At 48.1% G+C, this 27852-nt stretch overlaps 2 protein-coding genes and 1 non-coding gene across 6 annotated transcripts; 2 read left to right on the forward strand and 1 right to left on the reverse strand.

The window, feature by feature from the left end:
• Window positions 1–2482: 2482 nt before the first annotated feature.
• LOC135390643 (neprilysin-11-like) lies at window positions 2483–21122 on the reverse strand. 2 transcript variants are annotated; one of them, XM_064620425.1, is made up of 25 exons: window positions 20579–21122; window positions 20417–20500; window positions 20230–20326; window positions 19431–19562; window positions 19270–19343; window positions 17825–17937; window positions 17459–17503; window positions 16830–17006; window positions 14732–14827; window positions 14503–14666; window positions 12956–13135; window positions 11303–11383; window positions 10748–10878; window positions 8381–8612; window positions 8209–8322; window positions 7753–7830; window positions 7583–7692; window positions 5467–5525; window positions 5354–5405; window positions 5214–5281; window positions 3929–4050; window positions 3174–3239; window positions 3003–3110; window positions 2854–2930; window positions 2483–2777 (listed from the first exon to the last, which is right to left on the reverse strand). In XM_064620425.1, coding segments are annotated over exons 1-25 (2643 nt in total). In that variant the 5' UTR covers window positions 20581–21122; the 3' UTR covers window positions 2483–2596. The 2 variants fall into 2 exon arrangements, with proteins under 2 accessions (XP_064476495.1, XP_064476496.1); XM_064620426.1 differs by lacking the exons at window positions 20417–20500; window positions 20579–21122 and having other exon boundaries at window positions 19431–19719; window positions 20230–20305.
• Window positions 5116–5189, forward strand: Trnai-aau (transfer RNA isoleucine (anticodon AAU)). The gene has a single exon. It is a non-coding gene; the product is annotated as a tRNA-Ile (tRNA).
• On the forward strand, window positions 10527–27852 carry LOC135390642 (uncharacterized). Of its 3 annotated transcripts, none has more exons than XM_064620423.1 (10): window positions 10527–10725; window positions 22873–24010; window positions 24067–24366; window positions 24418–24774; window positions 25023–25209; window positions 25285–25542; window positions 25601–25765; window positions 25823–25969; window positions 26025–26146; window positions 26207–27852. In XM_064620423.1, the coding sequence occupies exons 1-10, from the start codon at window positions 10658–10660 to the stop codon at window positions 27716–27718; spliced, it is 4254 nt and encodes a 1417-aa protein (XP_064476493.1). In that variant the 5' UTR covers window positions 10527–10657; the 3' UTR covers window positions 27719–27852. The 3 variants fall into 3 exon arrangements, with proteins under 3 accessions (XP_064476493.1, XP_064476494.1, XP_064476492.1); XM_064620424.1 differs by lacking the exon at window positions 10527–10725 and adding an exon at window positions 21990–22226; XM_064620422.1 differs by lacking the exon at window positions 10527–10725 and adding an exon at window positions 22282–22655.

Raw genomic sequence — 27852 nt, forward strand, 5'->3', positions numbered from 1 at the left:
CCGAGCCAGTCTCATGAGTGCGTACCATTTCATGATGAGCACCTTCCTTCGCTGCTTTTGCGGTGCATCTATTATAGCGAAACGAAAAGCGCTTGTGTAAGAGAGAAACTGATGTTCTGAGGCTGGAACAAACATGGAAGGGACAGATACAAACAAAACCTCAAATTGCCTAAGAAAATCAACGATGAAAGAAAGTCACTGAAAAGCGCTTGTGTGGCACGTAATTTTGTTTTTGTTGACAGTCCTCGAAATCCAACGGCGCCCGAACTTTTTCTTCGCGCTCCAACTCATGAAGCATTCCGGTACCGCAGTTGATAGATTGGAGAGATTGTTCGTGTGATTGTGTTCAGAAACAGCACAACGCGCGTAGACTCACAACAACGGACGAACAAACCCGCGATCATATTCCTGCAAACTGTTCTGTCGATTGACACCACCGAACAGAGGACGACGACATGCCGGCCGTGTTATTTCGAAACTATGCTGAAACGGCCGAGACGCTGCACGCACATGCGCGCGTACAAGATGCGGTTTCAAAACATTCACGACCAATCGGAGCGCGCGCACAGTCTCGGCCAATGGGCTTCCAACATGGTGTAGGGGCGCAGTCGTTATACACTGGTTATACTCTACAGCCGTGTCCGCGGGTACCTGAAGAGGACTGCCTCTGCTGCGCCTGGCAGCCAGTCGCCACTCCTACCGGCGCCGTCCTAGCGTGAGGCCACGCACATCTGCTCGCTGGGACATTCCATCATCGCTGGTCAGGACTCATGTAGAGGAAAACCACCTCCTGTATCGGTGACCCGAACAACGAACACCATGTTCGGCGTAATTCGGCCATTCACCATCCTAAATTTTTCAGCTGCAAACCAGCAGCGAACCACCCCAGGGCATGCAAGTCGCACCAGGACCCCAGTTCCACCGGGGACCCGCAGGAAGATCACGGCAAGTTCACTTCCGGCCTCCACCCGCGTTATGATTGTCCTCCCCGGCAGTGATTTATCCAGACCTCCCTACAGCCCCCTAACACCCGCCCCCCCCCAAATGTTCAGTGACACCCCCCAACTTTTTCACCTGTGAACCCCCTACAGGTGGTGACCTTGCGATTCCAGCTTTAGACACATGTCGGTATAATGATGACGTAACTATAACAATGACCTTCCCCCACCCAATTTTTTCCAACACCCCTCCATGCTTGGGATTCTGGATAAACCACTGCTCCCCGGCACATCTCTGGCGACAACCAGCATTCACGCTCTCGTATCGGTCGCGGTACTGTCGCCCACTCAGCAACGCACTCGCTCAGCAAAAAGCAACGCAGCAACCATCACTCAATGTCACACAACGCACTCAGCGCCGCTCAACACAGTCAGCAAGCACCCAAGCACTCAACATTCACATCCCATCACTGGAACCCGCCCGGATCGCAGCGCTCTTATTCCCGCCATCCCGCTGCTGCTACATCAATAGCCACAATCCAATCAGAAGCCGTGTGTCCAGTCGTCCACCATCAACGAGTCGTCCCCATTCTCCTCTTCATGGTATCGACGCGGACCTCAACCGTATGCACCGCTTCGCGTCTGAGTGTGTGTGTGTGTGGGGGGGGGGGTGATGTGGCGGCCCGTGGACGACGACGCGCCTCTGCTGCCACGCGCTACTGCGCCTGGCAGCCAGTTCTACCGGCACCGTCCTAACGTGAGGCCACGCACATCTGGGACATTCCATCATCGTCGGTCAGGAGGAACACCACCACCTTTGCACGTGCTTTGCAAACCGGCCTCCGAACTGCTCTGAACTTCTGAACGACTCTGCTCTGAACAGCTCTGAATATAATCACCGTTTTCGTCTGTAGTGTCAATAGATGTAAACAATGCGAATTGGCCGAGGCAGACCACAATTTAGCCGTCGGTGTCTGAATTCGTATCAACAGACACCTGTTCCGATTTAAACGTGACTGTAGGCCCACCTGAACCTCAAGTCAAATAGAGCGCGCAGTTTTGAAGCATCCAGACTCTTATACTTAATAACAAAACCTCAATGAAATGTATCTTAGAAAGCAATCACGTCCATTAATCATTGGTTACTACTGGACAGGCAGACTCCACAGGAACCCATGGCGCCCAGCTATACCTGGAACCACCGCGTGAATAGAACAGTGCCAGACGGCGCAGTTTGGCTGTGAGACATGTTACACCGTGCCGACGGCGAATTTCGGGGATTCCCCTGCGCGAAATAGCCTTCGTTTCGGAAATTCGCGTGCTGGCGTCCAAGGCGGGCTTTGGGGAATTACCCTCCCACACCCGAGCCCGCAGAAGGACCTGAAGAGGACAGCGACGTGGAGGCAACGTTTGAAGAAAACATTGGGGCAACGTATTGGCAACATAGTGTGCTACCAGGGGCATCCTATTTTTCACACATTCATATTCACTCTGGACTCCGAAAGGCGGCTTCCACAAGATGTATTATTAGAGAGAGAGAAAGAGACAGTACCTCTGCTCTTTCACTGTAGATGCAAAGAGCAGTTTTATTATAATCACGATCATTCTTATCCTTTATGCATCCACCACGGGTATACAAAAGATGGCCAAGCAGTAAACTATGCCATGACTACTTTATCTCTTGCATCCCTGGAATAGACGTCAATAGGTTCAATAAGTTTCTTTTCTGGTCTCGGCCAGACGTCGCATATTTGATTTTTGTCCAATCGCATTGGTGATTCCTCCCGACATCTAAATATTTTTCCAAAGTCTGGAAAATTCTTCAGCATCGTATTTAGTCTGTAAAATGGCGTATGATTCTTGACCAAGACCAAGCTGCTGACTGAAAGAGAACTGCTGATCAAAGGCCACTCACCGTACTCGATTCGGCGGGCGGGCGCTGAAGTCGAGCTGGAGCTTATTCGCTTTGGGGGATTCAGTCTCGCAGAGCGCCTGTGCTTGAAATTGAGTTGATGCGTTGCTGTCTCAATGACTTTTCTTTCTTTTATATTTATGTTCACTTGCCTCTCCGACGGAGTAGAAAAATATTCTGTTAGAGCTCAGCTCTTCAAAGCCAGGAAGGCGATATTCGAGCCTCGGATAGGCCACTTCCGATACTTTTCTGCGAAAGAACTGCAGAAATGATAGCAAAAGTGAGACAGTCGCTGTACACAGGCTCCATATGTAATCATTTACGTGGTAAGCCGGCGGGACAGAGAACAGGTCCGCCAGGTCCTCGTCCAAAGTGCTTCTGGAGCTGAACTGCGATCGATTTTGAAGACGAGCATTGCCATTGAACTGAATGACCCCTAAGTATATAACTAATAAAATAGCATAAATGCAGGCAAGCTGGTGGGTGAAATCCATTGTAAGAAAAGCTTGCCTGAGCTTGGCCAGGGGAACGAACAGAAAGCATGACACGACACAAGCAGCTCAAAAAGCTCGTGTGTCATGTCAGTGGTATACTCAGAATTTCTTCCTTGGGGGGTGGGGGTGGGGGCTGGATATCACACTGCGTGTTGTCTTGTCAAGTTCGTTTCTTTGCCCAAGCTCAAGCTTTTTCTACAATGGACCCCCAAGTAGATTATCAGGGGCGTATGTAGTGCTGGATCCTTGTCCCAAACATTGAGGGTTCAATCAGCCAAGCCAATTCGGGCGCCCTTTTGTGTATCGTCAAGCCACGCTAGCCATGTGAACAAATACGGGTGTAGCGAAAAAAAGAAAAAGAAAAGCATTTTGGACGGGTTCCGAGGAGGATTTCACTTTCGTTTCCCTCTCCCAAATGCACTATCCAAAGACACGACATTCAGGGGTTTGAACCTCTGGAACTCTGCAAGACTGGTACATGGACGCCTGGAGACGAAGAAGGGAGTGGTTAATGCAGGCCTTCAGCCGCATACGCCCCTGATCGTTATGTGGAACATGTGTCTGCAAGTACGATATGGCGTTACCTGATCCTTCTTCTCGGTTATGTTATAAAGCTGTACGACGCACTGATCCATCTCCACGTATCGTTGCCGGCCGTACGCGCCTAGCCAGTCAACGTACTCTATTTGATCATCTATGAGAGTACCTGAAGAAAGTAATGACACAAGGGCGTTAAGGGGAAGGTTCCATTTGAAATACTGGTAGCTGCTTTGAGGGAAGGCTTGAAGTTGCATTTTTGCCCCTGGGCCCGACAACAGGCGAGGAACGAAATTGCAAAACTCTGCTGCCACGTATTGCGCCATGGCTGACGAGAAGAAAGGCAGAAAGTATGTAGTTGGTGGCAGTTGTGTCAGATATGCGTTACTCGCTGCGGGAGCTGCCCCCCGCGGATTAATATAGTTACGTCATTACAGCTTTACATATCATTACCGACATGTGTCTAAAGCTGAAATCGCAAGGGCACCCCCTGTAGTGGGTACACGCAGGTGAAAAAGGTAGGGGGGTGTAGGGGGGGGGGTCTGGATAAATCACTGCTGTGTACTATGTAGCACGCTGTCGCCCTTGGCTGCGATAAATAAACTCACTAATAAATAAACTCACTCGCTGTTTTCATGTAGGGTGGGTACCGTAGCCCTACATTACACGTATGGAGTTTCCTGCTTACCGCATGAACCTCCGGTGCCGCTGGATGACGCATTTATCTGATGAAAGAGAACAGTAAAATCGTAGTAACCGAACTCCACTTAACAAAAAAGTTACCTACACAAACGTGCTCTCCGCGCAACCCGCTTTTCCGATGCAGAAGTCATAAATGGCGGGTACGGTACAGTTGCGTTTAGCTACCGCTAGTCGTACCACATCTCGTTTTGTTTCTGCGAGAGTAGCACCCCCAGCGGAAGGGTGGTGCTCGCTCCGTGTATTTCCAATGGGACATGGCAGTGCAGCGCTGCACTGCCATGTCCCATTGGAAATACACGGAGCGAGTTCGCGTTGCTAACGTTGCTTGCGCGAAGTTTCGTTACCAGGATTCCTTGGCCTTCGTGCGCCGCCAGAAGTTCGTACGGTATGCACGGAACGCGCTATGTGCGAAAATGTGGGGATACCATATTAGTACCCACCCTGTACAAATATCACACCGATAAAACGATAATCCGCTCACACACTTGCCCTTTTCTCATACATTTAAGGAATAATTACACCACACGTCCGTGGCCCACTAGCTCAGTCGGTTAGAGCGTCGTGCTAATAACGCGAAGGTCGTAGGTTCGATCCCTGCGTGGGCCAAGACTACTTATTTTTTTTACAAACCTTCTCTGTCGAACATTCTAGCTATGCAACGGCCCACTATGAACGCCATTTTTGCCAAAAAGACGATGCTGCGAAAAGAAAAAGAAAAACGCTGTAGTGAGAAAGTGGTAAATGGGGAGGGGAATGATTGTCCCTCTCACTTCTTCACTCCTTCGATGTACGATGCTCCAGTAAATAGCGAGTGAGGTATATCTGAAAGTTGTGGAACTCAAGTTAACCTTCACTTCACTATTTCGCACTATATTTTACTTACAAAGCGAGTTTTCTGCGTGAACGTATTTACACTCTCTGGAGAGGGAGTACTCCCGGAACCTTCCGGAAATGAAACCGGAAATGAAACCGGAAATGAAATATTAGGATATTAGAATGTCAGGCGTTGTAAAAACGTCTTCTGCCACCTCCGTCACTGCGCTTGCATATATGCTCCGTTGTTGTACAGATTCTAGTACACTGTAGTTGTTGTTACTGATGTCCCATGTCAGGGCCGGCGATAGGGGTAGGCGAGTAAGGCGACCGCCTTAGGCCCCACGCTTGCATAGGCCCCGCGCACGGAACCCTCAACCAGGGATTACTTTTTTTAAATATCAAGTTTGCACTTAATCGGACGCAAATGAGAGAAGAATGTGTTATGTGCCATTCCGTCATATGATGAGAAAAAGTCCCACTTTTAAGAAAAATCCGCCAACCCTTCTCTCCTGCTGCCATTTCCGGTACTGCGAAAATCTCCCACTGCGAAAATCTTATTTCTTATCTTTGCATTACTGCTGGTGTGAAAGAGGCCCCGCGATGTGCCTTTGCCTCAGGCCCCGCACACCCCTAGCACCGGCCCTGCCCATGGTTAGGGACCAGGGTTGCCTTCTGATAATTCCCAAATGTCCAAAACATTGCGAAGCATGAGCAGATCACCGTCTAACAGAACGATGCTACAAATTTCTCAGACTACAGTGTAAACACGCTGATATAATAATAATAATAATAATAATAATAATAATAATTAATAGATGAATAAAACTATCCGAACCCGCTGTTCAGAGTATTGCAAGCCACGAAGTTCTCCGCAGCACGTACATGCCTTGGTAAGGACCAGAAACAGCAGTCCCGGCTGTGGTGTAGATACAGTTCGACAAGCTCGAAGGAGCAATGAAATAATACATGAGCATTGCTCAAAACCCTTCATCAACCAGAAGCGGCCGCGCAAAATAGTTTCGCTCAACTGTGTCTTGTGCGCTCAAAACAAAGCCATTATCGATGCCGTATATATAGAGACACCGGAGTGCCGGGGCTTTTGCTTGAAAGACATCAGGGCAACGCAAGCACTCGATTTTTAAAAGCAGAGCATTTAATAAATTGATTTTGCAAAAGGCTGAGTCGGATGCATCGTTCATCGTAGCAAATTTGTGGTCGCCATTCGGGGTGGAGGCATACCTGGGTAGTAATGCCATTACTGTAATGAAATTACTTTTTCTGGAAACTGGCGAGTTGCCAACTCTTCCTCAACATCAACATTGCCACATCCTCAACATCGTTACGATTAAGCTCGCAGTAGTGACTTTGTAATGTCATTACATTTTCGTAATAATTGTAATGTAATTTAATTACATTTACCCAGGTATTGGTGGGGGTATATTTGCGCAGCGCAGGGCAGGCATCCACCTCAAAGCACCATAACATCCACAAAAACACGTCTCTGAGCAGGCGGAACAGCGGAACTACGTCACTGCACTTCCGCCGCGGTACTTTGCACTCCATCACTCCTTCTCTGAGGTGGAGTCGCCGAGAGTGACTGGAGTCACGCGCACCGGAAGTGCGTTTAGCCGTTTAGTAGATGGAATCATGACTGCTTTCACTTAGTATATGCTGGGATCTCCACTTAACGCCCTTAGTAACACAAAATGTTGCCGAAGCATTGTTGCAATGTTGCCCCCAAACGTTGTCAAAACGTGGCTAATGTCCTTTTGAGGCCACACCCTAGAGTAACGTCACATGCGAACATTGCTCCAACATTGTCACAATGTTTGAATTAGCTTCGCAACGTTGCTGCAATGATACTGCCACATAATGACAACATCGTTTCAACATTCTTCCAACGTTGTGCAATGTTGCTGGCAGCAATATTCGGTAAACGTTTTAGTGTGACGTTGTGGCGACGTTGCCGTACGTAGAAAAATGTTGACCAACATCTAGCAATGTTGCCACAATATTGTTGAATACTGTAAAACATTGCTCCACTATTTACAACATTCGCAACGTTGCTGCAACATTGTGGCAACAATATGTGTCACTAGGGGCGTTCATTGTTGCGAAGTTGTGAGCTCACAGCGATCCCAGAGATCTTCGCGATTTCCTGTCCCCAGGCTCGTAATACTTACAGAAACGACGATTTGCCTTGAAGGAACGCCTGCACATTGTAATGGAGCGCTGTGTCCTGTCGTAGCATATCTGCTGCTGCCTCAAGAGGGTCAAACCTAGAAACGGGTCTCTGAAAACCATCTGACCGTCACCCCTTTTCCGACACTGGAGTATAGTACTCTGTACTCACGGTTCGTTTGTACATTTTAACTATGTCGCTCTCCGTGCGGTCAAATGGGAAGAACAGCACTTTCTTCAGCTTCGTCAGCTGCAAGACCAGCAAAGTGAGGCGCCTCTGAAGGACACTGACTTAAAGTGGGACTCAGCAACCAAATCACCACAACGACTGTGACATGGCAATGACCCTTGTGGTGTCGGGAACATACGTACGAAATACCGCGTTCCCAAAGCGCGCAGATTTTATTACGAAGTGAGCGCTTCGCCTCTGTGAAGCAAGAGGGCGCTGAAAGCAACACTGCTGACGTCATCCTGCATAGAAGAATGCGAGCTTCGTAGCAGACGACAATGCTGAGTGACGTCACAAGGGAGCGGTCCGTGTTCGGTTCACTTGATTTTTTTTTTTTTTTCGAATCCTTCCGAAGACTTCCTCTAACAAACAATTTTACATAATATCCGCTTATTTTACCTTACTGTGAGCAACAAGACGCGCAGGAGCTGGCATGTTTATATTATTGCCAGTAAAGATGTCAATGGTGTCGACCAGATCCTGCAAGATGCGCACGTGGGTCAGGTAGAGGGACTGCAAAAAAAAGCAAAACACGAGTCACGGAGCGAAGCACTAAAAGAAGGCAACATACGAGTATCTGACTGCCTTTCAGTTCCCGCGTATTGAACTTGTAAAGAAGCCAGGACAGCGCCTTTGGCATGACGGTATCGACGAAGCGAAGACACGCAGTCCACTGCCTAGGTTCCCTCTTGAAGCGTTCGGCAAAGCGCCATCGCACTTCGGACACTCTTCCCAGCCTCGGTAAGAGTGGAGAGAAGCGTAGAACCAGGAGGAACTTGATGTAGCAAAGGAGGTTTTCGGACCTGCGTTGCCGTCGTGGTTGATGGTGAGAGCGTGGCCAACAAAGTGTCCCGACAAGATGGCTGGTGAAGACGATGCATAATGTAAAACCCCGAGACTATAGGTCTGTCCCTTCGTGTTCCCTAGTCGCGGGGGTTGTACGTTATGCAAAGTGTCCCGGTTTACTTGGTTCATAAGGGTTTATTCACATGACGTCATCCGCAGGAGACCGCCACTGTCGCTTGCAGGCAGATATGCTGCATCGGCCGCCATATTGTAGGTCCCATCCATGCCGCTACCCATATCGCCGTATATTTCGTATTTGAGAGTTATTGTGCAGCGTGATTTGTAGCATATATATTCGAGCAATTTCCACGTTTTCGCCGTTAATAGTCACCCCAAATTAAGAGCCTACGGCAGCAAACTAATGCGGGAACATAAACTCGAGGGACCTACAGTACGGCGGCGAGGTGACGTCAGTGAATAAACCCTTATGACAAATGACATTCATGGCGTTTTTGCACCGGTACAGCTTGGGACAGAAGTTTACGGAACACGGCTCCGGCGTATTTCTTCATCGAAGCGGTCCCCTGCTCGCATATAAGAGAGATCGCATTAGAAACGGGTGGCCAGCTATTCTATATACATCTCTCAGAATATGTGCACGCTCTCGTCTGATGGTGATACAACGGATATGCCTCACACGCGCTATTCATAAAAGATATAAATCGTAGGATTTTGTCCGTCGTAGAGAAAAGTAGAGAAAAGCAACAGTAAGAGCGTGCAATTCCTGCGTAAGGCATGGGTGCTGTCTTCTGTAATGGTACAGCTAGTATAATTGCAATCGACTTGACAAAGCGGACAGAGAGGCGCGCGTCTTTTGGACAAATACTTCTTATTACTGATATTTCAGGTAGTAATTCACTAAATTTCTCGCTCTGCCGGAAAGCTTCGAAGGGCGGGGCTGAAATGGCCTCACGTTTATGGCAGTTTCATGGCCATTTTATGCGATGTGACATCCCAGGAGTAACCACCTAACGACATCTAAAAGGGTGCGTGCCTATGGACAGTATCCCAGTTCATTTAAAAAAAAATAATTTTAAAAATTTTAAAGTATCTTGATTCATAGCCGCACTGCACCCGCAGCATATACACTCTTTTAAAAATGAACTTCACAACATAACACGCTCCTAGCCAACCCTCATCCCGGTTGACAACGTCCTCGCCCGCGATTTGTTGAAAACGAGAGGCGGAGCCTATTTTGTGCTCATTATGTACGGCACGAAATAGGCTCCGCCTCTCGATGGCAACTGATGGCGAAATACATTGGCAGAGCCAAGCTACGACACGTTGAGGAAATGGTCACTACACTCTTAAAAATGAACTTCACCGCATAGCACGCTCCTAGCCATCCATCATCTTGAATGATATCGTTATCTGCCCTGATTTGTTGAAAACGGGGGGCGTACGCCATTTCTGTGACAATTATGAACAGCATAAGTGTCACAAAAAGGCGTACGCCTCTCGTTTTCAAGAAATCGGGGCAGATAACGATATCATTCGAGATGATGGTTGGTTAGGAGCGTGCTATGCGGTGAAGTTCATTTTTAAGAGTGTAGGATATATTTAGGAAAATCGAAAAAGGAGACACACATCATGATACATGATGTCAGAATTCATAGGAGATTCCGAGTAAAACTATACTTTGCTCAAATTATGAACAAACAAAGTATCCCCTTGAAACGTGTGGGCTACGCCTGACTGACATATTGTTTATTCGCAGCTTTCTTTGCTGCCTTGTTCCATGCCATAGCTCGCACGCAGCCATCGGTCTGGCAACACTGCAGCATTTGCGGGAATTCCCTTTTCGGTAGAAGTGCATGCGGAGAAGCCACTCTTATGGAATTGTCATAGCAGAGTAGCTAAATGCTAAAACGGTTCGTCTGGTTCACGGAGGCAACTTGGAAAACCTGCTTCAATGTGGCCCGCCACTAAGCGAACTTAGAATTCGCCTTTCGTGACGGAATAGGTTCTTCAACTTGACTGTTATGTGCGCTCCTCCAGAAGCATGGCCACGGAGGAACAGAGAAATAAGCTTTCCACTATGCCCGAAGGAAAGGAAGGACGAGAGAAAAGGTATAGGTTTGAGAATACCTACGAAATGGCAGTGTCTTCTATGAACGTGGTGATGTTCTGGAAGTACCAGTCGTTTCGGATGCGGACGGTCGTATTCTCGTGCAGGGCTATGCCGGTACCGACGATTTCAGAAATGTACTCGCGCCAGTCAATCTGCGATATAGTATAGTATAGTGCCCTTGAATATGCGGTTATGGAATTAAACTGGAATCCAGTCACGATACTGGATATTTGAACAGGTTCAATTTCTAGATTGGACAGAATCACAGGTCAGGAAGAGATCCCGACTCAATAAAAAAAATCGGATCACTTTTCGCTTCAGGATTTAATGAAAGGTAGACCAACGACAGTAAAGACCGGATAATCTTGTTATTTGATGATACTGTTATCAAAGCGCAATTCGGGCCGTATTCGGCCCGCATTACGAAAAATTCGTTCCATCCTGATCCGAATTTTGATTCAGTTCGAACCTTCATTTGAATTCCTATACCCCCCAAAGCCGAAGAAAAGAGAAACCACAATCTCCGTTCTCGTTTACGGCCTTAACATTTCAACTTAAGGTACAAGGATACCTTACCAGGTCACTCTCTCCCAAGCTATGGAAGGCATAGAGGCCATGTTCATGGGCCACTGAGTTCAGGTCTTCCCTAATGGCACGCTGGAAGGGAAGAAGGATGGAAGGTAAAGTTTTGCTCGAAATACAAAAAATACGGTTATTCGCATCCATGTGTCAAGCTTTATATAGACGCGTACATCACTGATACGACGGTACGTACCCCTGCCTGGGTTTTCCCCTGGGTACGCTTACGAGAACCAATAGGAATTGCGGAGGCTCCGACGTCAGAGCTGGACGTCGAGGTATGTTCAAGTAGCGACACGCAGAAAAACACAATTTCCCCCCTCAAAACTCTACATGGCGTGCGGTACAATGCATGCAATTATGAGGATGTCACAAGCGCTTTATGAACCATCATCAAGTACGAGGGTGGATCAAATATACACGAGACTTCCATTATATATTTTTTATTTGTAGTAAGAAATTCACCAAGTGCGCATTATTTTTCTGTATTGTCTCCCGGTGTAGAAATGCATTTTTCCCAGTGGGTGGGTAGCTTTTTGATCCCCTCTTCATAAAATGAAGTGGGTTATATCAGCAGCGCCAGTTGCGCACAAACGCCTCCGATGCGTCGTCGTCGTCGAATCGCTGGCCGCCTCCTCCTAGAGTGGCTCAAACGAGTGACCGTGTATTCACACGAGCTACCTCCTCACGGAATATTCTATAGCAGAAGAAAAAGCGAAAACACCGCTCACAGAGCCGAAGTTCTGACCCGTGTTATATTGAGCACTCACACAGTGCGGAATATCGGGAGTGGCGAACTGCGCAGCAGTCGACACTTAGCAGACGACACCGTCAGCGTGTCTTCCTGTCGTCTGCTACGGAATATCTTGTGGCTATGTAGTGTACGTGAAGACCCGACGTTGAGCGCTCGCGGTCACGTGACAGCAGAAAGCTATGACGCTTTTCGCACCTTCCGCTTCTGGGGCAATGTCACTCGTGTGAATACACGGTGAAAGTCACAAGGCTATAAGTCAGGGCTATAGGGAAGGTGTTCCAGTGGCTGCAACGTGGGGTCCTGCGTTGTCATGTAGGAGAATCAATTTACGTGTTGGTTGGTCACACCTCTTTGCTGCGATAAGCAAGTTTAACCTCACTCAAAGTCCACAGGGAATATGCAGCGTTGATGGTGCGACGATCGTGCAAGAAATCAATGTGCAAAATGTCGCGCTCGTCCCGAAAAACAGTTGCAAGCCCCTTGCCAGCTGACAGCCGGGTCTTGGCTTTGATGGGGGCTTTCGTTTTCAACCTAGTCACGGCCTTATGCCAGGCAAGCACACGTACGTACGCGGCCTCGACAGTGTTTGACCCCCAACTGTGCCGTCAATTTGTGCAGAATTTCGTCTGTTTTACACCCTCACGAGCAAGGAACTTTATAATAATACCTCGCGCAATCGACGGGTGTACCTCTTTCTCAGATATCGTACGACGGCTACTGAAGAAATGTAACGAGACCGGCCGGCTTCTCACGTGACTACTGACACGCGCACACCAGCGTGCGCCAGTTGACAGAACGCGCTCTACAACAAAAGTCTCCTTTATATTTGATCCACCCTCGTATATATGATAGGCAGCGCTTTTTCGTGTTTTAATGCCTCATCTACTACTATGTACCTTTCCGATTTCGTTGACGATCTGCGCTACGAGCCCCGCTTTCTGGTCACTATTAGGAACCCGGATGAACTCTAGGGCCTCCTTCACAGCTCCGTGCAGAAGTCTGGTGTCTGCGGGACGTACTTTGAACTCACGCGTCATGTAGTTCGCAGGATTTATGATTAAAGAAGGCCTGTCGAACTGAAAAAAAAAGAGGGAGCTACAGTCAACACTCGATTTATGAACGGTTCCTGGAAAAAAATCGTTCATAAATGCATGTTTGGAGTGAGGAATTGTATGTGGCCTACTCAATATCTGCGCGGTACGAGCGGAGAGCAGTTTCAATAAGCGCCATTGTATACTTGTCCTAGCAATAAAGCACGTAACAGGGACAGATAAGCGTTTACATAAATGCGTAGCCACAATAATTAGAAGCAGCGAGGTATTTAACAACACAAGTATTTACCAGAAGCCATGATACATTCTTGCATGTGTCATTATCCGTTTCAGAATGACCGTGGGCGGATCTGATGTGGCCCTTTCAAGCGCGTCAGTGTCGTGTAATATAGCAATACCGCTTGCAGCGATATTCGCCTGAAAAACTCGAAACAGGACGAGCTCGGTACCTCATACTGCAGATCGACAATCAAATGATTGATACCCTGGGATGGGTATATACATCATCCACTCGCACGGAGTAGCCCCCAAGGTCGTTCCCAAGACTATAGGTGGTTGTGGGTTTGGGTCCTACCACCGGCCGTGAGGTTTCCCTCTCTTTAATGGCAGACGTTCCATACAGTTCACCCTGGAATCGGCCCAGGATACTTTGTATACTAACCCCGTTGTCTCGATCCACTCCTTCCTGCTGAAATCTTTTACCTGTCTACGTCTCTATATCAGTCTTGGGTAGTAACAGAGCTACAAGTAACTTGTATAACTGTAACCAGTTATACTTTTTGCAGTCACTAGTTACAGAACCGATAGTTACTTTTCTACAAAAGTGACTTCTAACTGTTTCTTGCAGCTCTATAACATTCAATAACCACAGTTGTCACCACAACGATTGCGACATAGCAGTAACCCTTGCGGTGCATGTCAGGAACACACATACAAAATATCGTGTTCCCAAAGTGCGCAGATTTTATTCGATCAAATTATTGCGAAGTGGGCGCTTCGCCTCTGTGAAGCAAGAGGGCGCTGAAAGCAACACTGCCGACGTCATCCTGCATGGAAGAATGCAAGCTTCGTAGCAGACGACAATGCCGGGTTACGTCACAGTATCTTCCTCCGGGCGAACCGCTGTGCGCTTTGCATGTTGGTTTCGGTTTGGTATTTTCATCTATTTACGAATTAATTACTCGCACAAAATGAATGCGAATGTTGCATTCGGTATCAAGTAGCGGTCCGTGTGATGCTCACCTTTTTTTCTTTTTTTCGAATCCTTCCGATGCAGGCGCTTTACCGATTTATACTGCCGTTAGCAAAAACTGATTCCGTGTCAGCACCGAGAAGCAACTGTGGTTATAAGCGGGAGCAAAAACTTGTAGTCGTAAGTCCGGGTACCTTACCTCGAACCGAGCTCCCTTGATGGAGGAGCGCAACCTGAACTTGAATACGGGTTCAATGGCGTAGCGAATGGCTACCCGAGCCATTGCTTGAGTGACTGAACTGCGAGGTGTGGCCACACCATATATTATGGAACGCAGTGTCTCGCGGATTTTGCCCTGATGCGCTGTGCACAGTCAATATATCAGCAGCGATTATATTAATGAGCAGGGCGTCAAGGAGAGCGCTTACCGTGAGAAGTGTCATTACAGTAGCCATAAATATCAGCAATGACGTTCAGTGGGTGAAGACTGTCTGACGAGCGGTTCCGCATCGCTTCGAATCTTCCTAGAAACAAGTTCCACGAAAAAGCTCGTGAAAATATTTATATATTTATAAACATATAAATATATTTTTATTTTATATTTTATTTATTAATTTTTATATTTATATTTATATATTTTCTGTGCAGGCTTGATCAAGGTGTGATGCATCCACTCTGGTTTCACCACCAAGCGCGAATGCTTATAAACAAACCCTAGCGGCTGTCCAGCGAAACACGATCGGCGCGCGCCAAAGCACAGCCGGTGCCATATTGGCGCCATCTATTGAATATATATAGGGAACCTTCTGAGCATGCGCAGAAGCGTTGTGAAAAAGGTCCATTGTCACTATAGTTCTAACTACGGTCCCTTGATACTCTTCTTGACCGTGGCTCTAACCAATCTCCGTCACTTGGCCCGATAAGTGCTCGCGGGGTCACGTGGAAAGCAATATTGGAATCGTCCAGTGGGCCGAGACGCCTGCACGATATATGCACGAGTGCAGATACAAGGAAGAAAAAAAAAAAGAAGAGCAGTGAGAAAGATTATACTATCCGGTGAATTCCTATGGAATCGCTTTGCACATAGAACCATGCGGTCAACGGCATTTGTTCTTACCAGGTTTTTGCCACCGTCTGATGTGAATATGACGTAACGCAAGTTTAATTATGTAAATTCTTGCCAACTGAACTCGGAAAGTTGCCATGTAAAGGTCACTATTTTATCGCACCAATGTGAAGAGCGTGCCGAGTTTACTGAAACTGATGATACTTGACAGGGATATTGAGGAGCTATCGCATCTAAAAAAAATAGCCGATCATCATGGTTTACGGAGCACCCGGAGCATAGCGTTGGTAGTCCGACGAAAGGAGGTTGGAAACCCGGCCAACACCGGGATAGTAGAAAGCGATAACACAGACAGGGCTTATCGCATCTTGCTTCCGCCGGGATCATGCCTTCACTTTCCCAATTTCAGGAACTGTCATTTTTTCTACCGTCACTCTGTGGGCTGGGTTTCCAACCTCCTTTGGTCGGGCTGACAGCGATTGCGCTCCAAAAGGCTATTTTTTCCGATGGGATAGCTCCCCAATATCCCTGTCAATTATCGTGAATCATATTCACATTGGTGGGATAAAAAAGCGACATTTACCTGGCAAATTTCCGAGTTCAGTTCGCGAAAATTTACATTTAAACTCACTTTACATGAAATTCACATCAGGAGATGGAAGTGCCTTTGACCGCGTGATTCTATCATGGTGTAGTTTTGTTATTATAATTCAATGACACGTTTTCTGGGACACCCTGTATAACGCGTGCCGGTACCCTTCCCTCCTCGACGAGTGCAATGTTGCTTCTCTCGTTTCCCGCCAGTCTGGCGCTTATCACAGCCAGGTCAGAGCTGCACGAGCCAGGTCACCGAAACAGGAGACCGGTTAGACATATCGGCAGCGCACATTCCGCTGTTTGTACAGCACTGTGCACACTTAACAGTAACACGACCTCCGTACAATCGGTGGCCCCAGTAGAAAGTGCGCAAGGGTTCGCCACAATGCGAGTAGTTAACATGTAAGTCGAAACCTGACCTTCATGTCTGCAACTCGCATTGTCGGGAACCCTTGCGCACTTTCTATTGGGGCCACCGATTGTACGGAGGTGGTGTCAGTGGCGTATCTATAGGGTGTGGCAGGTGTGGACAGGTGCCATGGGCGCCAGGTGAACAGGGGCGCCATTATGTGGTCGGGTGTGAATGTGCCAGGTCGGGCACTCAACCTGGCTCATTCATAAATGATCTAAAGCACCCGCCATTAGAGAGGTTGTAGTGTGAAACCTAGTGCGGACCACACGAAAACGCATCCCCAAGGACATCATGTTAACCATGTTGCCATGGGCGCAGGTAGCTCTAGATACGCCACTGGGTGGTGTTACTGTTAAGTGTGCACAGTGCTGTACAAGTTATATCCTTTTTCTTCTTTTGTGTATCATCGTGACGATTAACATGGACAATTCTCGTCCACTTGTATTCTTACGTGATAGCTGCGTGGCCAGTACATATTCATTCCTCAAGTCCATCTGATCGTCGTACGAGTACTTGTAAGCGAAGTCCGGCAAGACGGTCTGCTCCATCCATAAGCTACAGACGTGTGTGTAAAAGTTCCTACAAGGCACTACAGGCGCTGCGTCCACGATAGCCTTGAATCGCTCACCTGGAAAACGGCAAATATATTGCCGGTGCTATGCAACGTCTGACGGGCTCAGTCTCCATCGGTATTACTATAGATTCGGCTTATTGAAGAACACCGCCAAATTCGAAACAGTTTTGTACATGTTATACAATGAAATACTGCGTACAAACAACACTGAAACGAGCTTTCGGAATTGAGCTACCCGAAAATTGAGTATAGACCCTAGCTATTTGTCGCGTTTCTGGATAGAATCCCTTAGTAGCAAACGCCTTCCCACTTACGGCCCAGGAAATATTGATGTGCGTGGTTCATTGCATCGTGTATGCATTAATTGTACTGGACGCCTAAGCATTCCTCAATAAGAGATACAAACTCCCGTAGAACCTCACCCTTCCCTGTGCTGTACTCAGTATGTGACGTTGTTGACGATAATGTATAATCACGGCCTACCTGTACTTCAAAAGGGGACTTACCGTCATTTCTACAGCTCAGTTGTGTGCAGACCTTTTCGTAAGTCACTGCAAAGCAAAAGCGTTTCATATTGAACTGAGGTAGATGCGGCACATACCGAGGTAACTTGACCAGAGGCAGATTATCATAAGCGCAGCACAGTGGACCGTCCGTCCATCGACCTAATGGCTCAAGTGGGAAATCTGAGCATACGCACGTTCCCCGCGAAGACACGCGTGTCAAAGCCGATTGGACCATGCATCCTGCTACCCAAGCATTTTGACTCTCACGAATGAGTGTGCCAGTGAGTGTCATTACGTGAGACACGTCATGACATTCATATTACCTGGGTTTTACGGGCAAGACGTCCAATTACAAACGGCACTCACCGTTGGTGTGGCTGAGAAGGTAAGCGGCTGGAATGGCCAAGATGAGGACAATTACTATAGGAACCATGCCACCCATGAGGTAGACGGAAGACTTGTTATCTTCGTTTAGGTCCCTGCGCCCAAGACGCGAGCGAGATTAATTAAGCGAGGCAACCACGTTTGTAACATAGCGCCTATTATACCGGCGCGCAATCCCACCTCAAAGGACCACTCACGAATTGGCGTCTCATGTGATAATGTGACATATTGTCACGGTAGTTTATAACTAGGGTTCCGCGTTTTCGCAGACACGCCCGCAGTTTGTTTTCTTTTTATTTTTGTGTTCTTTCGTTTTCGTTTCGTTTGTTTTCTTGTTTTGTTTTTTTAGTTCTACATTCCTTGGACTTGGAGAAACTCCGAATTATACGTACTCTTGCAGCAGCTCCCGTGGCATAGTGTTTAGGAAGGCCGCTCTCCACGCCGAGACTGGGAAGTGACACGGGTTCGAATCCCCGCATCGGTTGTGCTATTTGGGGTTTCCCCCAGTTCCCCCCTGAAGTCGGCCCAGGACGCATACTAACCCCCCAGTTCCCCCACTCCTTCCTGCTGTCCTCTCTCCATCTGTCCACGCCGGTACGCTGCTCACAGCCACAGTTGCTTCGCGGCGCTAACGCGGAATTTTTAAAAAAAATGCATATGGTGCTACACACCGAAAATGGCCCGTACCCCATTGCACTTCCCCTCCTCTGGGGCATACACGTCGTTTCTAGGTGGAACGCGGGGAATATATACCGCCCTTGCTGCTATAGCCTCTAGTTCATTTCATTTCATTTCATTTCCTCTGTAACACTTTCATCAATAGGTGATGAGGTTTCAAGTATACACGTAGAAACCTCCAACAAAGAAAAGAACGTGCTGTTTCAACGCTAACGTGCCAAAGGTGCATCGGTGAAATGTCAAGTGACCAGGGAGTTTACTTTTGCAGGTATGTTTCCCGATGAAAACTGAAGAAAAAGTCTAAATGCAAAGTCAAAATGTCGAAGAAAATGTCAAATGAAAATGTCAAAATTAATTAGTAAGTTAGAGCGGAAAAAGGTTACTGTAAACGTACTTTTGTTCGCGACGTATTAATTTAAGCGAATTTCACGACCGCTAAAAATCGCGAAAAATTGTACTCGCAAACACAGCCTCACGTTTATGCTGCGAAAGGAAACAGCCCTGGAATCGCGAAATTAAATACTCGCGAATATACGACCGAGTGCGCGATTCGCGAAGGTTAATACGTACATCGCGAATAAAAATAGGTTTACAGTAGTTCAGCGGGTGCGGGTAATGCGGGTGTACCCATATTTTACTCGTAACGACACCTAATTTTTACCCGCAAATTGCCAAAAGTGCGCGGGTGACTGCGGGTATACCTGCACCCGCGCTCATCTCAAACGAGAGAACGGTAGGCGAATACTAACGCAATGGCTTGCCGCAGACGAGCAGCTTCCCGGTGTACGTCACTAGTGTCGGATGATCCCGACTTACTTTGCTTCTGTAGCACAGCGGAAAGAAAGAAACGAGAATTAACTAGACTTTCTGCCTGCATCGGTGGATGAGCTGCGATTCTCGTCTGACTTACCTCAGAAGTAGTAGGATGGAAGTCCGGGCTTAACTCGCCCTCATGCGAATGTAACAGCTCATCGTGGTACGGTGTTCCATCTCCATAGGCGTCGTTATCCACTTTGAGTTGGTCGGCAAGCTCCGGCATAGTCTTCAGAAAGGCACACTTGAGTTGCAACTCAGCTAACAGTTACTTTCGGGACAGAAACTTGTAACCGTAATCAGGCGGAAACAGCAGTATAGACAAGTCACTCAGGTATAGGGCCATATATCTTTCCACACGTCGTTTTGCGGTCCTTTACACGTTACTGCGAGAGAATTCCAGCGCCCCTGTTGACATAATTGCGCGGTGGAACAGTGCATGTCATAGAACAACATCAAAAGGTAACTGTAAAGTAGCTACTTTACCTTTCTGGCTGCAGCCAGTTACATTTCGAAAAAGTATACTGCAGCTGCTATACTGTCACACAGGAAACTGAATGTCAGTTCCAGCTCAGCTGTGATCTTATGCCAGTTGTTCTTTTCGCTGTGGTGTCTATTCGTGGATGGCGTCGCAATAGGTCGCGTTTGCCCGTTCAAAATGTACCATCGTCGTGCAATACAGTTATGTACGTACAGTGAACCCTCGTTAATATGACCGCCGATAATCTGACATACGCGCTTTACGACCATACTCCTGGAGAACAATGCAGTGAAACCTCTGCCAATCTCCCCCTTTAATATGACAATTCCGCATTATGACCAAAATTTTCGGGAACGACCATGGTCATAATAACGAGGGTTCACTGTATATGTACTGTCTAGTAGCAAAGACATACCATAGCTTCGTGTAGTGGAACTTGGACGACCCGATAGCGGAACCCGGGCGGCGGTTCCAGCGGTGGTTCCAGTGGTGAAGTGGGATCGAGGGTATTCCTACATCGCACAATACATTGCGCCTTCAAACAATGACATCCGAGACATCCGAGAAGGGTCCCCTTCAGAAGCTAGCTCAGGGGTACTTACACGACGCTGTCGGCGATGTCTAGCGGTGTGGAGCGTTGTGTGGAGCGTTGTGTGGAGCGCTGTGTCGTGCTTTCGTCGTGATTCCTACATCGCAAAATATACGTTCACATGGTATTAACCTCGTAGTACGCCGGATATATAGGAGCTAGCTCAAGTACTTACATGACGTTGATATTACAGAGATGGTTCAATGAAGGTTTGATGCTTTGGATATCTTGTTCACGCGCGATGTATGAGACTTGACGGCCGTTGCCCCAATGGGCTTCATCTACTTCTTCAGCCACAAAGGAAATGGCCCTTAGCCACACAGGGCGATTGGCCAGGAGTATGAGATAATGGGCTTCTTCTTCTTCTTCCACCTCAGAGCAATGGCCGTTAGCCACTGAGGCTAATGGGCTTAGCGCAAGAAGGAGGGTGAGGCATGCTCTTCTTCTTCTTCTTTACCTCCGTTCGGTGGACGTTAAATTTGCCTAGCTTTCCAACACAGATAGATGCATACGTCTATACATAATAACAACAGGTGTGTGAAACAGCTGACAAAAAATTGTCGCTCCCGTCAACGAAAAAAAAAAAAAAAAAAATTACGAGAATCGATCGAGCCCTCATATTACACCTCTCAGGAGGTAATTTCGGATTGTTATGAGAATGAGAATATGAGTGATGCACTGACTCCCTCAAGTTGCAATATTACTAACTGCTGGGAAGGGAAAGCATATGCTATTGAATGAATTCAACGAACAGTGCCAAATTCTGAATACACCACAGGCGATGTGAATTTGTGTGAGGCAGGTGGGAAAATACGAGATTCAATTCTCGAATTTATGGTGACACTCGAACAATGACGATGAATAGCGACTCGTGGAAAGTGTGGCTGGAAGTCGACAAGCGTGGCTAGTTCTGCTCGCGTTTCCCAGCAGACTGGATACCACAAGGCAGTGCTACACTGATCACTCGTCCTGCTTATTAACTATAAGATACTGCGCCATCTTTTTTCCCGCTTTGGAGGACGTGCTTGATATCTGCGAAGATGCGCCGGTAAGCCAACACATCTCGTGAATTAAATATTTTGATTTATTCGAGGAGGAAATATTTGAGACTGACTCGAGGTGACGTGCGCTTATTTGTTCAGATGTTGCGGACTGTTGTGCAAACACTTCGTCGCACCTGGAAAATCTCGGTATCTTCCGAGCTAGAATAATAGGTAAATAAAAGCACTCCCGAAGCTACACTCTAAGAAAAAAAAGGAGTAATTGTACTCCTTTTGGGGACTAAACGCATTGCCACAAATAATAGTCCCTTTCGGGAGTAAATGCACGGGAGTAAAATACTTTGAATCCAACCGTCAACCGTGATATATAGTGATTACTCTCTCCATTTTACTCATTGTTTTCTTAGAGTGTAGGAATACTGCTTACATACACACGATCCCAGCCCCTCGGAATTGAAAAGCCTCCCTGAAATGAAAACTCTGCACAAATCTCCGATCTCTGCTCGGAGTGCTCTACATGCACCTTCAGTTTGTGTTGCCAGCTGTATAGGATGGGACAAAACGCGAGGCTTATTGCCGACATCACGTTTCCAAAATAGCACCTTGACTTTAGTACTTACAACTTTACGCTACAATTTTACAACAACATTAGAAAAAGACTAGCTAGCGTAGCCCAGAATAGCTATCGACTGCGATCCACGCGGGCCTCGCGCTTGTCCGCGTGCTGTGTGTGTGTGCTGTTCCAGTGCGGATCTGGAACCCCGCTTCAAGTTATTCGTTTTCGCGCATCGGGAGGGGAATGACGAAGCCTTCAATTTCACGGTGAGCTCCTAGTTCAAACGTGTACTTATAGTCTTCGGAACTTTTTTGTATGAACAATTTGCCGCTGTTTCATAAATTTGTGTCCACGGTGTGTGCGTGTGCTATTGTGCCTGGAGAAAAAGCTGGCGTGACTTGAGTAGTGATTTCCGATCTCGCCATTATATTGAGTCCATATGTGAACGGACCGCTTGATGGCGAAACTAAGCAGCAGAAATCTATGGGCTCCTTTGGGGCCTCCTGTCCAGAAAAGTACACCCACTAGTGTCCACCAATATCAATACAATATCACCAGTGGTACCATATCACCAGTTACGTATAACCGACTCGATAACATACTTCTGCAGATGGTGGTATGTGTCCAGCTTGGGACAAAAGTTTACGGAGCATATTTCTTCGTCGGAACGACCCCATGCATCGAACAAGAAACGGGTGACCGCCTGTCTTATCCATCTCTCAGTATTTGTGCGCTCCTGTTTGCTGCTAGAGTGTCGCTCTAATAAAGAAATGCGGCAACCTGGTGTTCCGTAAACTTTTGTCCCAAGCTGTACACGTCTGAAAAGATGGGATATGTGTCAGGGGCTTGATGTTTTGTTCATCTGTTAGCCTCAGCTACCATCATATGTTCAATCTAACTATCTTTTTACAGTTCCTTTCCTGAAACGCAAGCGTATGAGCTCCCCGTTCGCATCCAAAGCCTCCGCGGTCGCCGCCAGCCGACCGCTGCGGACCTGCGCCGAATCCTGAACCTTCCGGTCTCCATTAAGCGCGTCGTGTCGTGCGACTTCTGCGACGTCGCGGTCTACGAAGAACCGTGGGACGAAGTCCACGTGGTAGTGCACACGGAGCGCCCGCCCTGCGACTCTTTTCATTACGTCGTCAACAAGTGGTGCGACTTGGACAATGTCCGCAGAGCTCTGGGTCACGGTAGGGCACTCGACCTGGACTGGTGGCTCGGGTCGTCCGAACTAGAGACCCTCTGCAACCCCTACGATGATATAATTGCTATGGAGCACAAAGAAGTTTTCATGGAAAATTTCTCACTGGGAATCTTCTTGGGCTACAATACCTTTATCGACCACTATAACAGCACCGACGCCACCTCGAAATCTGCAAGAATCACAAATCCCACCGTTTACTTCGAGCACTGTTCAAACGTGCTCTCCCTATATTTTTTGGACTCTCGCAAGAAAGGAATTTCACCATGGCACCGAATGGTCGTACGGTACTCGTCCATCTGTCGTATAACCATGTGCAAGATCAAGCCTCACGAAACTATCGTTTACCTGCACCTCTTGCACTCTCCCCTCTTGTACAAGATCTGCATGAGCGGATGCAACGAAGACCGATACGTTGACCCGTACGAACTCTACGAGTGGTCTGCATGGGACAGGGCGACAGAGTTCGGCGACGGCGCCTCGAGGTGTACGGTAGACGTTGTTGGTAAAACCAGGGTACTCAAGATGTCGTTCGCAGACAGGAAGCACTGGACACCTTTGAGTAACTTGGTGTTGCGTACAAAAAATAACGCCGAAGTCGTCTATGCCCCCGTTAAAGAGGTTAAGGCGAAGGACTTGGGCCAGGTTCCAAGACCAGGACTCGATGACTTTGGGGCTACGTTCGCCTTGCTGAGTGTCTGGTCCGGAAGTTTCCAGGTGGCTGACGAGTTGGCATTGTCTGGTAAGGCTAAGGAGGTCAACCGGGAATTGATGCATAGAGTGGCCGAATGTCCACGGGCGCTCGAGGAAGCACTTTTCGAGATCTACTTCGCTTTAAGCCAGGGAAAGGTGGGTGAGATTAGGAAAGTTTGTGACCTGTAAATTAACGACATCACGTGCCTTAGGTCGTAACATTCTGCACCGCATTGGAGAGCCTATATGCAAAGTATCTTGGTTACCGTGTGTGCCAAGAGACATGGACAGGATCCGTGGTGGCTCAAGAACTTCCCAAACATATTGTTAAGGTTCGCAAGGTGATCATCACGCCGACGAAGAAGCTCTTTCTGCCACCGCAGCTGGTTTGCAAGAGTCGTCTCCTGCAGCATTTTGATCCCGAATATGCACTTCGAGTGGTCGTTCGCGACGACGACTGCAAGCTCATTTCTTTCTCACTCGGAGCCTGCAAGGAACAGTTCCTCAATGCTGTAGGCAGACCAGTCGCAAAATCTACCAGATAGTAATACAATGATTTGCAGGTGATTAAGCCACAGCTCATGTCCGGTGTCAAGGTTGGCGGACGGAGGTTCCAGTTTCTGGGTTGCTCTACCTCACAGCTTCGGAACCACGGGGTGTGGTTCTACGCCAAGGATGCAATGGAACGAACTGCGGAAGGCATCCGCGCCGGTATTGGTGACCTGTCCGGTATCCTGAGTGTACCGAAGTTGATGGCTCGAATGGGACAGGCCTTCTCCCAGTCCCTGGGCTTCGTGAATGTGCCCCGACATTACACGTTGATGGAACATGACATCCGCACTCCCGTTGCGATTGACCCGAAGCGGGACTACATATTCTCTGATGGAATAGGTCGCATTTCTGCGCAGCTCTTAAGAAAGGTAAAATGTACTATTCCATGACGAACGAAAGCAGCATGTACGTTGCACTTCTTCGGTGCCAGTATTCTCCGAGGTCCAATTTACCAGAGGTCTGACGTCATAAGAGGGACCTTTCCACAGACAGATTTTTTGTGAGAAAGTCACACCCGCCTTTGGCCTTGCAATTATGCCAGTTCAGTAACGACTAAAGCACTAATTTTGAACAGTGCCCACTTTAAACAACGTAGTGAATGGCATTTTCATCGCAGGTGTACAGAGCCCTGGAGCTGGAAGACGGCGAAGAACCGTGCGCTATTCAGATCCGTTACGGTGGATGCAAAGGCATGCTGCTGTTGGACCCTCGCCTCACTGGGAAGCGCATAATCTTTCGTCCAAGTATGTGCAAGTTCAACTCGGACCACGAAGACCTCTACGTGCTCAAGACCAGCAAGCCACGTCAGACCCGTTTCTTTACGCGGTTGTTTCTTTATAACCGCGACGTGACTATAACATTATTTTTTTTTCTTACAGGTGTGCTCTATCTGAACCGACCAATGATCACCATCCTGGAGCAAAGCGGTATCCGTGCGAAGGCCTTCTTGGTGCTGCAGAATCGTGTGCTGGACTCATTCATTAATAGCATGTTGGACGCCCACGAAGCAGCCCAAGTGCTGTGCGGCTACAGCGCTATGCGCCTTCCGTACCGGGAACTCGCAGCCGCCGGTGTGGACCTCACGGTTGAGCCATTCTTTCGAGGCCTCATTCGGGCTATCAACCGGAAGGTCCTCAGTACGTAATGCAGTTATCCGTCTATGTCTATTTTCAGCGAATTTTCTTAACCCCTCAGAGGACCTCAAGACAAAGGCTCGGATCATAGTCCCTCCAGACAGCGGCCGTACCATGTTCGGTGTGTTGGACGAGACGTTCAAGCTAGAATACGGCCAGGTATTCGTGCAGTATTCCAACGACATCTTTCGGTACAAGGCGACAGATCCTGCCACAATCCTCAAGGGTGCGCCTCTTTGCAGGTGCTATGATTCGGGTTGTATGATCCGTTTTTTCCCCATAGGTGATGTTATCGTGACAAAGAACCCGTGTATGCATCCGGGGGACATCCGTCGGCTGACGGCAGTCGATATTCCGGAACTGCATCATGTTAGAGACTGTATTGTATTCCCTGCAAAAGGTGAAAGGCCGCATCCCGATGAAATGTCCGGTAAGGCTACTCGATTTTTGTTACAATGTGTCACTAACCTTAAGCGGTCTCCTAGGATCTGACTTGGATGGCGACGAGTACTCCGTGCTCTGGTACGAGGATCTGATCTTCAAGAACAACTGTAGCCCGATGCACTACAACAGCGATCCGCCCAAAGAAAAGAAGACTCCTGTGGAGGTAACGTCACGTCAACATTGGTGCTGAAGTGGTGATTTTTTGCTTCCTCACCGTCGGCAGGTCCAAGACATGATCGACTTTTTCTGCCAGTACATCAAGGGCGATAAAATAGGCCTAATTGCCAACGCGCATCTGGTATGGGCCGATATGCTCACCGGTGGCATCAACTCCCGACGCTGCCGCGACCTCGCGCGAAAATGCTCGGTCAATCTGGACTTCGCAAAGTGTGGAGAAATCAAAGGGTTTCAGAACGCTGAGAAACCACCCATGTACCCAGACTTCATGGAAAAGCTCGACACAAAGAACACTTACTGTTCAAAGAAAGTCTTGGGCCAACTGTACCGCAACTGCAAGCGCGTCGAACTCAGCACCGAATGTCTGGACGTGATAGAGGACAGCCTTCCAGACCCAAGGCTGCTGCTGGACGGAAGAGAAGAGTTCATCGCGTCCGCCAGAGAGTCGTACCGGCGCTACGCACACAAGATCCGCGCGGTTCTTAAATCGTACGGAGTCGAGTCCGAGACCGAGGCGTTTTCTGGAGCTGTCGCCAAGTTCAGCAAGTACGTCAAAGAGAAGAACGATCCCACGGATGTTGCCATGGTTCTGGAAAGCCAGGTGGAACACTTGGTGCGTCGGACGCGGGAAGAGTTTTTTTCTGAAGACCATGGCATGGCAATGGTCCTCTGCAAGGCGTCTGCCTGGTACCAGGTGACGTATGACATGCAGAGGACAGAAGGGTCAGTCCTCAGCTTTCCCTGGGTCGTGTCCGACATTTTGATGCGGATACTCGCAGACCGAACGACCGCGAGCGCCCCAGTTCCCAACCGGAGGAACAGCTTCGGTGAACGCCTGGGAGACCTCATACTTGGACCACAGCCCTTAGCCTCTGAGGAAGACGCGCAGGGCCGAATGACTAACAACCTGTTAAAGCTGATGTACGACTGGATAGATTCGAGCAAGGAGTTCCTGTATGTCGAAGAACCGAGGGAACTTAACCTCTATAAGGGAATCATGCGAGAGGTCTACTCCAAAGTGTCTCGATCACTCGGTGCCGAAGAGGCCACCGTCATCATGCAGCAGTCACACAAAATAGTCATTCTATGTCTTCGCTTCGCCTGTTCGTGGTGCCTCAAGATCTTTCAGGATGGCAGCAACGGAGAGCTAATCAGCAAAGAGTGTAGGCGACGTTACCGGTTGGGACACCTGGCGCTTATAACGCTCAACAGGCTGAGCGTATCTGGAAACCTGGCGTACCTCCGCACAGCGCCGATGGGAGCAACGGCGACCGAGCTGGTCCGCATCTACATCGCAAAGGACGACGAAGAGTTTTTTCTGATCGTCCGAAGGTACGAGGATGTTTTAGCGTCCATCATGAAGAACTGGTCCGGAGTGGCGGACATTCAAATGGATCTGAAACAGGACCGGCTCGACGAGTGGTTCCTGCAGCTCATGGTTACAGGAAGCAGGTGGGCCTTGGAACGGCTCAAGGAGATCGTGGTGTACCCCTCCTTCCGAGAGGTGGTGTGCCAAGTGTTCAAGCTGAGAGAAATGCAGACTGGTGCCAGGCATTGAGTTGAAGGCTTCTCTTGGGGAAATGTTTTGTTTTGCATTGTTTCTGGTGGCGGTTATAAATATGGGATGGTTATGAAACTGTCAAATGGGCACTGCTATAAGGTAAATATTGTAGAATAAAATGTTATTCTTGT

Source organism: Ornithodoros turicata, chromosome 4 (genome assembly GCF_037126465.1).
Source record: "Ornithodoros turicata isolate Travis chromosome 4, ASM3712646v1, whole genome shotgun sequence".
Lineage (NCBI taxonomy): Eukaryota > Metazoa > Arthropoda > Arachnida > Ixodida > Argasidae > Ornithodoros > Ornithodoros turicata.

Excerpts from the sequence above, each read along its gene's own strand:
- LOC135390643 (XM_064620425.1), bottom strand. Across the intron at positions 8,613-10,747 it reads ATAGAAGACACTGCCATTTC|GTCCGAAAACCTCCTTTGCT; the intron begins GTAGGTATTCTC and ends ACGGCAACGCAG. Across the intron at positions 5,406-5,466 it reads TCACGCAGAAAACTCGCTTT|ATATACCTCACTCGCTATTT; the intron begins GTAAGTAAAATA and ends CACAACTTTCAG.
- LOC135390642 (XM_064620422.1), top strand. The coding sequence starts at position 22,579 with ATGTGTCCAGCTTGGGACAAAAGTTTACGGAGCATATTTCTTCGTCGG. Across the intron at positions 24,367-24,417 it reads AGGAACAGTTCCTCAATGCT|GTGATTAAGCCACAGCTCAT; the intron begins GTAGGCAGACCA and ends AATGATTTGCAG. Across the intron at positions 25,766-25,822 it reads TCCTGCCACAATCCTCAAGG|GTGATGTTATCGTGACAAAG; the intron begins GTGCGCCTCTTT and ends TTTTCCCCATAG.